Source organism: Chenopodium album, chromosome 22 (assembly GCF_948465745.1).
Source record: "Chenopodium album chromosome 22, dcCheAlbu1.1, whole genome shotgun sequence".
NCBI classification, from domain to species: Eukaryota; Viridiplantae; Streptophyta; class Magnoliopsida; order Caryophyllales; family Amaranthaceae; genus Chenopodium; species Chenopodium album.
In genome coordinates, this window is record NC_137855.1 from 3,974,949 (window position 1) to 3,988,759 (window position 13,811).

At 30.6% G+C, this 13,811-nt stretch overlaps 2 protein-coding genes across 2 annotated transcripts; both read right to left on the reverse strand.

The window, feature by feature from the left end:
- Positions 1 to 2,754: 2,754 nt before the first annotated feature.
- Positions 2,755 to 5,598, reverse strand: LOC145605548 (putative glycerol-3-phosphate acyltransferase 3). Its single transcript, XM_081661617.1, has 2 exons — positions 4,924 to 5,598; positions 2,755 to 4,015 (listed from the first exon to the last, which is right to left on the reverse strand). The coding sequence occupies exons 1-2, from the start codon at positions 5,533 to 5,535 to the stop codon at positions 3,137 to 3,139; spliced, it is 1,491 nt and encodes a 496-aa protein (XP_081517743.1). The 5' UTR covers positions 5,536 to 5,598; the 3' UTR covers positions 2,755 to 3,136.
- A 4,308-nt stretch (positions 5,599 to 9,906) lies between these two features.
- Positions 9,907 to 12,703, reverse strand: LOC145606040 (putative glycerol-3-phosphate acyltransferase 2). Its single transcript, XM_081662103.1, has 2 exons — positions 11,979 to 12,703; positions 9,907 to 10,912 (listed from the first exon to the last, which is right to left on the reverse strand). Exons 1-2 carry the CDS (start codon positions 12,648 to 12,650, stop codon positions 10,031 to 10,033), a joined length of 1,554 nt encoding a protein of 517 aa, XP_081518229.1. The 5' UTR covers positions 12,651 to 12,703; the 3' UTR covers positions 9,907 to 10,030.
- Positions 12,704 to 13,811: the final 1,108 nt, after the last annotated feature.

Consider the following 13,811-nt stretch of genomic DNA (forward strand, 5'->3'; position numbering starts at 1 on the left):
TAAAGTTTTAACCCTTATATCAATATTAAAATATATCATTGATGCAAAATTAGTTAGAAATTGATGTTTGTGACAATTGCTCATTTGCTATCTAGTAGGCATGTAATGACTAATAATAATGTTGGTGAAAATGTTCGATTTAATACAATAAAAAAAATTAGCAAAAAATAAATGAAATAAAATAAATGTTCAAAGCCTGTTGAATTGACCCGAACCCCAAAACTTTGGGCAAGGATTGAACCTTTCATGACTCGTAACTTGAAGTGACTCAATCCGAGATGACTCATGACCCGAACTTAACAGACAAGTCTAATACATAGTAATAAAAATCTATTAGATTGTGAAAGTATGTTATTTAATTTTAACCGATAAGTATATATTATAAATGTATGTTTTATGCTTTGAACTACTTCATTCGCTCCAAAAAATATTATGATATAAAAAATAAATTCATATGAAATTTTTTGAGAATTATAATCCAATATTTTTTTGAACAAAATTATAATTCAATTTTTATATCTGAAATGTTGGTATTTTATCGAAAATAAAACTCCAAATTGACAATTTTATCCTAAAATTTTATTCAAATAGAATTCTAAACTAAATTTTTAATCTTATGAAGTCATAATTTTATTGTACATCGAACATTTTTACAAAAAGTGACCCTTTTTTCTTACAAAAGTGACTCTTTTTATGTACAAAAGTGACTTTTTTTTTTCACAAAAATGACCCTTTTTTCACAAGAGTGACCCTTTTTCACACAAAAGTAATTAAGCTATATATGCAAAATAGAGTATAAAATCAACAAAAATAAACACAAAATTAACTAGTTATGAAAAAAAGTACAATCACTCAAACAAATCAAACTAATAAAGATCATATCCACATCACATAACAACAAAAAAAAATAAAATAATAAAAAAAGTTAATAAAGAATTCTAACATTGTCATTGATATAGTGAACTTTATCCGTTCATCTCGTAGGTCGTAACCCCAAATCAACCCAGAAAAGTAGTGAAGAAACAAAACCTAGTTATTGTAGTATTTATCATATCTCACAATTGATATAGAATTAAAGGGAAAAACAATTGAATTGATTTTGAGTTATATAGATTGATGTATATTGGGAATCAATTGGGATGAGAGAGAAAGTGGAAAGAATTATGAAATTTTCATTAAAATTTGAGAAAGAGAAGATTTCAGAGTAGTGCAAAGGAGTGATTTTTTTTAGTAGAGGAAGATGGTCTGTCTATGTCGTCAAGTATCAGTTTTTCTGTTGGCTGCTATATACTTGAAGAGAAAGATGGAACTTGAAAGAGGAAGGAAAAATAAGTACAAGCAGTAAGTCTTCTCTGGCCAATTGGCCATTCAATAATTTACTGTAAACCGGACTTTTTGTAAAGTTTGTGTACATACATATATATATATATTTTCCGTATTTTTCCCCTTTGTTTGAAGCTTCAAGTTCTCATTTTAACTTGCTCCACTTGTTTGGAAAAAAAAATCTCAATTAACCTACTTAAAGATAATACTTTTTAAAAGTTTACATATCAGTAGCTAATCAAAAGATTAGTTGTCAATCAACAGATTAGTTAATTTACATAATTACCAAAGATAATAATTTATTTATTTTTTTTTTTTTTTTACAATGTTACCAAAGAGAATTTCTATTTTATTGACAATTACTCGTTTTAATATGTTTCTATTTACGAATTACTTCGTTTATTTTACTACTGTATAATCCTATTATTGTTACCACATGTACATACATATTATAAATGCAATGCAGTTAAATGTTGAAGTAGTCTTGTTTCATGTTTTTCAAATATCTATAATTAGAAATATTAATTGTCAATATCGTGATTTACAATAACAAAGTCAAGGTGTTGAAACATGAAAGGAGTATTTTAAAAGAGATCAAGTGACAAGGCATGAAGAGTTAAATAATGCATAATGTTTTATTGATACTATGATAGTTTTTCCTTACAAGTCGCGGGTGATAATTATTTTCCTTGTTTCATAAATTATGCAGACCTCATAATGATTAATTTCTTAATTTTTGTTGTTTAATAATGAATTAATGAGTAATATGTACTCCATACAAAAGAAGTGGCTTTATTTTAGTGCTTTTTTCCTTGTTCCATAAATTATTCTTAATTTTTAATTATGAACTTAACTATAAAATAGAAAAATATGTACTCTTCCTTCAAAAAAAAAAAGAAAAAGAAAAATATGTACTCCGTACAAAAGAAGTGGCCTCACTTCTTCAATTCACTTCTTTACGGACACTCTAACTTTCACACTTGTCTAGACATTTAAGACCATTATAGTTTTAACAAAACTAACATAATTTGTTTTTATAGTTGCAACGCTTTGACTTTAACATTTATAGTAATTGAATTATTCACAAGTACAAATTCTAAGAAGTTGATATTTTGAGATTCTATATTCAAACAAATCTAATGATTATTATTTCAATTTCTTAGCCATGATTTTCTTCACATACAAATCAATAAGGACAATTTATATGAGTAGTACGAAATTTTAACTATGAAGTCTATGATAATTACTGATGAGAAACTAGGAAGAACCATTAGAGAAATAGAGTAGATTATTACATTGACAACAATCACTCAGTACTCCTTCCTTAGGAGTAAACCTTTGCTTTTTAATAGTAGTACGTCAGTACGAGCATGTTCTGATTTACTGAACTAAGTTGAAATGAACTGAACTGAACTGAAATTAAGCTGAAGAGAACATGCCCGTACATCAGTATGATTAAGAGTTTGCTTTCTACCATTCTTACATTAACATTGCACTCAGTTAAAATTTATTACACCAAAAAATATACAAGTACTTACATGAACAAAGTATCCATATTACACATGTTTTTTTCATGAATATACAAAGTACATGATTTGGATGATAGATTGTTTATAATTAAGGAAAAAAAAAGTTTTTACAATTTTTCTTTTAAAAAAAGTAGGTGCTTTAGGTTTTAATGACACAATAAATACACCATCACAAATTGAGCCCAATTGGCACCACTTTTATTCTTTTCACAACTTTTATGCAATCAATGCTTTTTTTTTTTTTTTCTTTTTTGGCAAGTGCATATCACTTGTTTAATCCCCAGTTAATGATAAAGTCCATTATTACCAGCCAAAACCAAGTACTTATCTTTCCTTGTTAAGCCAGTACATGTATAATTTAATGCTTTACCAATCATATCTTGAACATAATTAGCAACTTCAAATCTGGTTCTCCCACCACTCCCACAAGTCCATTCCTTAGGTAATTTCTCAAGGAATTTCACGTGATAAGAAGGCCACGGGTTCATCATAAAAAAGAACGGATCAAATGCCTTGATCCCACTCGCGGTTGTCCCATAGAACATGCTAACGTCTACTTGTAGGGCAACAGGATTAATATCGTCACTTAACTCTGCAAATAAGGGACTAAATCTTAGCAAAAAAGGCTCCCTACACGTAGTCCCTTCGGGACATAAAAGAACGTTCCTCCCTTGGCTTAACACCTTGTACATGATCGCGGCATCTTTCTCCCTATCCCTTGTTAACTCAATTGTATCAATTGGACATAGAAATTTGGACAATTTGCTTATGCTATAGGTAAGCGTGAAGAGATTCATTCGACATATGTGTGAGACGTAGACTGCATCAAGTAATGTTTTGTGATTGCATACATAGATCATTCCTTTTGAATTTTCGGGTTTATTTGTATACTTAGGGTTGTCCTTTGAAGGAGTGTAAGGATAGCGTAGTCCAAGGAAGGCCGCGATGGGTGAGCACATTTCGTGAGGTAGCAAAACAGCTACAAGTATTCTTGTGATACTAAGGATAATCGCAAATGGTAGCCACATAAACATAGCTAGGGTATCTAATGGTGTGGGCATAAATGCTAGTCTACCATCATGAAATATCAATGGTTTAGGGTATTTTTCTTTTGGAAGATTATTCCAACTCTTCTTATCATCCTTGCTTACCAAATAAATATCCTGCACACATAAAAAATAAAAAAGATTAAAGCTTTAGACTGTTTACAATTAATTTTAGATTTTAATCTAATGTTTTAAAACTTGCATAATTAGCATAAACTTATGTAGTTATGTGGGGGGCTAATAATAAGGGCTTCATCAATGTATCGTAACCACTTATATATCAATTCAATCAACTACTAACTTAATTATCATTTATCAACCACATTAAGTAGCTAGTTCATGGCCTTTATTTATCAAGACAACTCATAAGCAATTCATTTTTAAACTACTACTACTTCATCTCATTCTAGTTTACCCATTTTGACTTTCACCACTACTCACATAAGTTATTTTGACTTCATTTTGTGATTTATTCTTAAAAAAGCATAGTTGAGTAGGATCTTGTTTGATTCGTTCCAACATTTATTTTCCAAACATCAAAGTAATATGATTTTTGGTTGTACATAATTGAAGATATATACGAAGTATTATTGTTTGAAATGGAGTGGCAACTGCGACTAGATATAATGTATTAACTAATATGAAACGAATAAATATATATTTAAGGCTAGAGATAGATACTTCTTACATGGAGTACTATTATTACTAATTTTAAACTTGCGACATAACCAATCACATTTATGCTTTAAAAAATTATTGATTTTGTATGCTTAAAACTATTTGGAAAGGTTAATGTTGAAATAAGCCTCTATTTATAATTTGCAAGTTTGCATGCATGCATATACATGAATTAGTCATATTAGTATCATCTTATTTTTGGAACAAGAGAACCTTATTACTTTCATTCACCCAATTTATTATAAGAGTTAAGTATTCATATGAATTATAATTACTTATTTTTAAGTGTTGAAAATTAGTTCCCAAATCTTAAACAATTTTACAAAATATTTGTTAAAAGCATTTACCTTTAAAATGTTGAAAGGGCGAGTTTTGTAAGATTTGGTGAAGCCACAAATCCCAACATATTGGCTTTCTTCGGACATCATATGTGAGAAGATTTTCTCTTGCTTATTTTTTCCAATCTCCGATTTATCCAAAAAACCAGTGTAATATCCACCAAAAACACCAATCTCTCGTCCAATAATGTCTTCAACACCCAAAAAATCCATTAAAAATCCTTCAACCATTACCTTGGGCAATTTTGTCACTCCCACCTTCCTACCAAACTTCATCACCACTTCAAGGCTTTCACAACCAACATTTTCTAAGAAGAATTTTGGCAAAACAATTCTTCCTATCTTAAAAGTCTCTTTCTTAATGCCGAAAAAGCAAATAAAAACCATGATTTCGAACCTCAAATGCTCTTCTAGGATGCACAAGAGTGGGTATATGAGGAGCAAGATTAGGGCTCTTATCGGCCCTCCGCCTTCAAAAGCCACCAACATGAAGTAAGGAAACATGGAAGATGATTTTAGTAGAATGTCTTCCATACTAAAAACTAAGGTGTTTTTTTGAAACATTTCATCATCTTCCTTTACATTGGTTAGGGAAGTGAACTTGTGATAGTTTTGTTGCATTTTGTACGTGGTTTACAATAATGTACTAGCTGCTCACTAAACTGTACTAGCTTGCTAGACGATGGTGTATGTCATAAGAAATCCTTAAATCCGTCCCATCTTTATATAGGTACATAATAAATAGAGATATAACGACTAGCGAAATTTGATTAAAAATATATGGTTTATATTTTAAACCTCTTTATTACAATACAAATTCTAGAAAATAATCTACTCCAAAAATATGTCGGTCCAAAAAGTTTAAGGAGGGGGCTTGGGCCCTTCTCATGACATTATAAATGTAGTCTGGTCCTAAGGTTTAATAAGTTCAGATAAGATAAGTGAAAATCATATAAATAGAAAACTTCTTAACATATAAGCATACACTTTAAATTTATAAAATTGAGTATTTGATTTTTCTTATATTTCAATAGCAAAAATAAGCATATATTTCAAAAATTGTACTTAAAATATAATTGCATGTAATATTTGAAATGTGTATACTTCGTATAATATGAATTCAATATTACGATAAGCATACATTTTTTTTGGGTGTTCTCTCTGGTTCGCCCTTTGGGTTAATCGAGATTCAAGGCTCAGTTTTGGATGGTTGGGTTCCAGTCTCCTCCTAATTGTTGTTGTGGGGGATCGAACATGCAGTCCTCCCCACCAAGTGCAGTCTCAATCACCACTGTACCAACATCCAATTGGTTGATGAGCATACATAATGCTCGCCTTAGAAATTCTCCCCTTGAAAGGGTTACCATTATCCTCATTCCAAATGTTAATTCCAATTTCTAAGTTTCTAATTAATCGGTATATATATTATATATTCGATCTATTATTCCTTGACACAGTCAACAGTAACAATTCTATAAATAACAAGTGTCTTTGTTTTTTTATTTTAAAATTTTTATTTTAAAATTAACTAAATTGAGACTATTTGTAAGAAGTCGATCTATCTTCAGTTTTCATGTGATTTAAGTAGTGTACTTCAAAATCAATCAAATAATTAAGCCAAGCTAAATCACAACTTTATAAGATTTTAAGTTTTTAACAAATAAAAATCACAAGCTTGAATGGACAAGTCACTCTCCTCTTTGGTTAAAAATAGCTACAATTAGGGGTGAGGGACCGATTTATATAATTAGAAAGATTTTCTCACCAAATTAAGTATAACTAATGATCTAACATAACTTTTTTTTGGGTGAGAAATTAATGTTGATTAATGGTTCATAAAGTTAGTTGTTTGGTGAGCTATTAGGTCTTTATATTGTAGGTAAATCCAAAATAATCCATAAAAGGAACATATGGTATGGTCGGTGTCATATATAATCTAGCAATGCATATAAACATAAAGGCTTCATTGTATTTACTTTTTTTTTACACTTAATTCAATTCAATAAGTTTTGATAAAGGTCGGGTTAATAAGCTAAGGGGTGTTAGAAGTTAGCGAAAATAATTAAGTCCAGATAGGTTTAGATAAGGGAAAACTAGATAATAAATTAAACAAAACGCAACATAAATATATGTCGTATGATCGGAAGGTATGTTATACATCTATTGATGCTATTAATTAATGTTTAATACGAAGCATATGTTTATTATTTGTATTTTTCCTCCTTATATGTCACCCATGAATTAGGGCTATATGTATATCATTTAATTTTCATATAATAGCATAATGTATAATTTTAATATTTTTATACAAAATCAAATTGCAAAGTATGTTTTCTACTATCTTATGTTATAAAATTTTCAATTTTATTTTTTATTTTCACGATTAAAACTCTAAGACAACGTTTATCACCTTCTTATTTGAAAATACTAATGAAATATCATAATGATCGATTAGCACGATACGAGAAGCTTAGCTTATTATAAGATATGATACACTCCTATCATAATGGAAATCTCTTCTATTATTAGACATTTAGATATGTAGATAGTTAGATTGTGACATAACAAGATTATGTGACCACCTCTGTCTTTTAGACTAGTTCCTCTTTTTATAAACTACGTAGATAGTTAGAACACTCCCTCTCTCCAATCCACTCATGACCTATCAACCCCCCTCTATCTCCTCCCTCCCACCCATTTTTACTGCAAAATACTCAATTAGTAGGGATTAATTATTGCAATAGAGAAGATAGATCATGTATATGTATTAATTGATATACTCAATCATATCATTCATTCATCCATATGTGTCACTCAATTAGGGAGTCAAGGGTGGTCCAAAAATAAATAAAAAAGCAGACAATGAGATCTAATTAATAGGTTACGTATATGACCATATACAGTACATGACGAGTAGTAGTTACTGGCTGGCCCAGGCCAGACAATACGTATTTAGAGTCATTATACGGAGTATATTATTCTGATATACTTCATATATACAATAATATACTGAAATAGTAGATTACTTAGGTTTGTTTGAAAATTAAATTATTTATAAAAATCAAAGTATTTATAAAAGGTACTCCGTATCATTTAAATTTTATTTGTACAAGTATAATTTCATACTAGAAAAAATTATTCATCATCCAAAATTTAATAATAACCTGAATTTTAGAATGTTTTATTCAATTATAAGAAACTCTTTATCGTTCAATTAAATTGATATTATGTTTCCAAAAAAAAAAAAAATGATCTTAAAAGTCAATGAGTATTTTGTGGCACCAAAAAAAAAAATTACAATAATTTTTATTATTCGAAAAATTATTTAAATAGCAACAACCTATAGATTTAAGCAATCAAAGAGAGATAGATGAGATATAATATTGTTATCATATACGGAGTATGAAGTACATTATTATTACTAGAGATAATGTATAAGCTAGCTTAGTACGTGATAAATTTTTTAAAATTTATGAGCATGAATTCATTTTAATATAACTTTTATTTGTTTTATATGTTGGGTGTCATTGGAGAAGTACTGTTCAAAAATTAATTTAATGAACACGTGGCGGTCATCGGTTCATCAAACACGAGTAGCGAGTATGATTAATTTCTTTATAATGAAAAATTGATGATCAGATCAATAAAACTATGATATGGCGCCACATTATATTACTTAAGCATTGTCATTGAGTTTAACCATTAGTATAAATAATGATTGAACATGATATATGTTATTTATTTCATAAATATATACTAGCTCATTTAAATCGGTCTTTTTATTAGCTAGGAAAAAATTGACCTTAATTAATATGCGAAACAAAATTGATTAAAGAGAGAAATGAACGAGTGACCAATGCAAGAAAATTTGGCGCATGGACCTACATGATATGTATAGACATGGACTTGTACTTGAATAAGTTACCCCATATGGCCATATATACAGGTTAGTGTATAAAGTATAAACCCTTTGTTGTAGGACATAAGATAAAGTGCTTGAAAGCTACGTGAATCGGCTATATTAAGAGGCTAGCTAATTATTTCATGCTTTTTTCAAGTATGAATAGTATTGTATTTTCATGGACCTAGTATAAATACAATACGACCCACTCTTGTACTGTATGTACAACTCACAAATTATCATACAATAAATACTTACAAGTATACCTACTAACTACTTTATACATACATTGAGTACTTTTGACAAATACAAGTATAAGTTTACTAAATGTTTGGACCAAAAAAAAAGTTTTTAAACCATCAGTTTTTGGTTTTGTGGTAAGGATTTTATCATAACTATGTGGTTGTGGTGTCAATCCACCCCCCACTGGAGGCAACTTGGAGTCGGGCGAGGATATTCCCTTATCCCCCACCCCACACTCACACACTTCTAATGAGTTTTGCCTGTTAACTTGGATCGAGATGACTTATGAGAGATTCCGGTCCTTCACGGCACCTTTTCCCTTACATTTGAATTTTCCGAACATAAATGATGTTCTCTCCATATGTCTTTTTTTTACTTGCTATAGCAATTTTATAAAATTACACAGGGTCTGTTCACTTCAGCTTAATTTCAGTTTAGTTTATTTCAGCTCCAATCAGTTCAGTTCAGCTCCTAATTAATTTCCTTCTCTCATAAAATATTTATTTCAGCTCAGTTCAGTTCAACTCCAATCAATTCAGTTCAGTTCAGCTCCAATCAGTTCAGTTCAGTTCAGTTCAGTAAATGTGAACATGCCCGTAATATATATAATTTTATTTTACTTGTAATTGACAATATAATTTTTGATTTTTCTCTTTACGTCTCTAATTTTAAAACAGACTTCATGTTTGAAGCAAAAAACGTGCTTGTTTGTTGGTAGGTTTAAGTGATCGACTCCCCTAGTGAATGTAGATACATAAATAAACAGAGGGGGTACATAATTTGTTCACAAGAAAATTTAATTACATAGAAATTAATTACAATTCATCAGTATTTCAATATATCGCAACATTCATATTCGTATCTAATTACAATAATTAACCAGTATTTTAATATATTGCAACATTCTTATTCGAATCTAATTACAATAATTAATCAGTATTCCAATATATTGCAACATTCAAATTAATATCTTCAATCACCAGAGTTACCAGCCAACATCATATACTTGTCTTTCCTAGTTAATACCGTACATGTGTATCCTAATGACTTTGCAATCTGAGCTTGCACATAATTAGCAACATCAATATTGGACCTACCACCACTTCCACAAGTATGAGATTTAGGTACATTTTCAAGTATGTTAACATAGTAATAAGGATATGGATTCAAGAGGAAAAATATTGGATCCAATGCTTTGATTCCACTCGCCGTTGTACCATAAAACATGCTAACTTTAACCTCTAAAGCCACCGGAACAATGTCATCAGTCATCTCCGCGAACAAGGGGCTAAACCTTAGCACGTAACGTTCCCTACACGTAGTCCCTTCCGGGCAAACCACAACACCGCCTTTGCTTAACATTTTTTGCATGACTTTCGCGTCTTTCTCCTTGTCCCTTGTAAGGATAACGGTCTTTATTGGGGCGAGTACTTGGCTGAATTTGCTAATGCTATAGGCAAGCGCGGTTAGATGGACTCCACAAGCATATGATATGTAGATAGGATCAAGCAACGTTTTATGGTTACACACGTAAATTTTGCCCTTGGAATTTCTATTTAATTGGTTGGTTGAGCTATTTAATAGTGTTTGTGAACAATTTTTTGACGTTAAACCACTTGTTCCAAGGAAGGCTAGTATTGGGAGGGAGAATTTGAAAGGTAGGAAAATTGGGATTATGATTCTTGTGATGCATAGGATCGCGCCGAAGGGTAGCCATATGAGCATGGCCAATGAAGCCATAGGGGTTGGAAAAAATGCTAACCTTCCATCGTGGAATATCAAGGGTTTAGGGTATTTGTCCCTTGGAAGATAATCCCATTTTTCCTTGTCAACTTTTCTCACCAAGTAGAAGCCCTAGCATATAACATTAGAAAGATAGTTTGAGTAGCTAATCAAACATTTAAGAGGAGAGAAGTAAATACTACTGGTACCTCCGTTTCATATCTTTAGCAAGTGTGAAATATTTTATATCTCACAAATAATACCCCAAATTTGCAAAAAATATGAAACGGATGTAGTATATTTTTTCATCACTTGTCAATATCTCAATTAGGTACTTTTACCGGTACTACTTCCTATAATTAGACTACATCATACAGAGTACGAGTACTGAGTACATAATTTATATAATTCTGTAGGTAGGTTTTTATAAATCTCATATTTCACGAATTATAAAATAGTATAGTTAGGAAATATAATTTCATTCCTCAGGTGATCTAAATAGAACTTTAATTAAGTTAGACCATCATCCAAATATAACTCTAGTTAATATGATTAGTAGTCTTTTGTAGTTTTGTACCATGGGTATTTCAATTAATTGAAAGTTGAGTGTAGTGTAACAGTGCATGCAGTGGAACTAAACATAATTATTGCCATGAAGTGGCCTGGAATTTCTAATTTCTAATAAAGAGGGTAATTCCTTTACGTATGCATAAAGTTTAATAATGATACCTTAAAAGCTTTTAATAATACTCGGTCGTCTAGGCAAAATATCCAACTCTGATCTAGCTAGTTTTCGATTTGAACAAAATTTGACCTTATTTGTACACTACTTGATGGATATCATTAGATTCGTATTTTATGTACTCTCCAAATTGATTTAATTTTTTTTTTCAATTTTTTGAAATGAACTAATTATGTAATGAAATTAAACGACAAATGAACGCTGATAAACTCTAATTTGACCTGACATGCATGTATTTATTTGATCATTTTTAAGATAAGAAATATTTACTAGCTTAATTAAGTTGAACTGAACATGGCGTAATATGACATTCATTGCTTCTCATCTGGCATTCTTATTTCTTTACATAAATTTTATCTAAAGATATTGAACTTATGAACCTAGCTTTAAATGAGTGAAGGACTAAAGATCAAGTACTGATGGTGGGGCAGAATGTTAAGCATATGCGTAACATACCTTGCAATTTGTAATGAGTTGTTCATCTTTAAATGTTTTCTCACATCCAGATATTACAATAACATTTTCCTCCTTGCAAACTAGATTTGTAATTTCCTTAGTTACACCCTTTTTTCTTTCCATCAAACCTAAATAATACCCTCTATATACCTTAATCTCCCTTCCAACAATTGTGCCAATTCCCAAATATTCTTTCAAGAATACCTCGACCATAACCCTAGGGAAATTAGTAACTCCCACCCTTTTTCGAAACCTTGTGAGTACCTCGAACCCTTGATATCCCACATCTTCCAAGAAGAATTTCGGCAAGACAGTTATTCCTATTGTTTTTAGGGTACTCGTTTTAACTCCAACAAAACACACGAAAACCATTATGTTTAGCTTCCATTCTTCGTCCACCAAGCAAATTAACGGGTACAAAACGAGCAATAAAAAAGCACGTAAAAGACCTCCGCCTTCAAATGCCACCAACATGAAGAAAGGGAACCATGAAGAAGATTTTAGCAAAGTTTCCTCCACATTAAAGACCAATGTATGGTTTAGTAGCTCCTCTAACCGCGAGGATAAACAAGTGTACACAAGAACTTTTGGTGACTCTATCTTATGAGAAAAATCAATAGTATTCCTAAGCTTCTTACATACATACAAGAAACATGACGCGGTTGCTACCATTTTGTTGTGGTACCTTACTAGAATCACATCTAACAATTTTTTTTGGTAACATATATAAGTTACATAACACGTAGTTTAGGCTTAGATTATACGCATGCATATATAAGGACTATGTAGAGATAGTATACGGCCGTTTTCAAACCTCAAATCTATATCAAATTAAACTTGCATTAGTGAAAACACCTAGCTAGTGTCTACAACTATAGACAAATGGACGCTTGATCTGTCTTAATATAACTTGTGATTAATTAAGACAGTGATTAAGGTCTATTGTTGGCGAATTCGTACCGTGTAGGCAAGCTCAGCTCCTTGATTTAGGCCACCACCTAAGCAAAGATTGCAACATTGCATTTATTAAGGTCTTTGTCCTCAATTATTATTAACTACAAGTTACATACACAAATAAACTCTCGTGTTTATGCACAAAAAGGTTTCTTCATGCATGATACTTATACTCTTTAAGTCTTAAATGTGACTATATAAGAAAACCAAATGCGCTTATTTAAGGATCTAACCAAATCAATTAAAATTAAGCTAACTAATTAATTGTGGGACATTTTGGGGACCTATATTGGGGCCAAAGACGGTTATTCTTAGTTTCCTACCCATCCTCTAATTAGTACGAGTACTTTGTATTTGTTGATACAAAGTACTACGTATAACATATCTGTGACATTTCGTTAGATGAGTGATAATAATAGTTGCAATAAGAATAAATCTCTATACTCCTTTTGTTTCTGATTAACTATATATTGCAATAATAGGGTGTGCATAAAAGTTTTAAAAAAAATTACTATGTACTCGTATAAAATAAGGAGTAGGCCAAAATGAATATTTAATGATATAAAGAATTTTTTTTTTATTGTTTTAGAGGGGATTATGATATAAAGTATAGTTAATAGGGTTACCTACGTACATAAATAATTAGCGCCGGGTGATCGAGAAAAATAATTTTTAAAAAAACAAATTTTTAAGAATAGTCAAGCTAGGTCTATTTTCATGGTAATGTTACCGGTTTATCTCTTTTACTCTACAATTCTACAAATTTCATTACCATTAATTATTGAATTATCACAACTAAAATCATTCCCGTTACCATTAATTAATTATAATTAACCGGCTATCAAACAGGTTGCGATTTGCGAATGGATTCGTTGGCCT

Excerpts from the sequence above, each read along its gene's own strand:
- LOC145605548 (XM_081661617.1), bottom strand. The coding sequence starts at position 5,535 with ATGCAACAAAACTATCACAAGTTCACTTCCCTAACCAATGTAAAGGAA. Across the intron at positions 4,016-4,923 it reads GCCCTTTCAACATTTTAAAG|GATATTTATTTGGTAAGCAA; the intron begins GTAAATGCTTTT and ends TTATGTGTGCAG.
- LOC145606040 (XM_081662103.1), bottom strand. The coding sequence starts at position 12,650 with ATGGTAGCAACCGCGTCATGTTTCTTGTATGTATGTAAGAAGCTTAGG. Across the intron at positions 10,913-11,978 it reads AACTCATTACAAATTGCAAG|GGCTTCTACTTGGTGAGAAA; the intron begins GTATGTTACGCA and ends GTTATATGCTAG.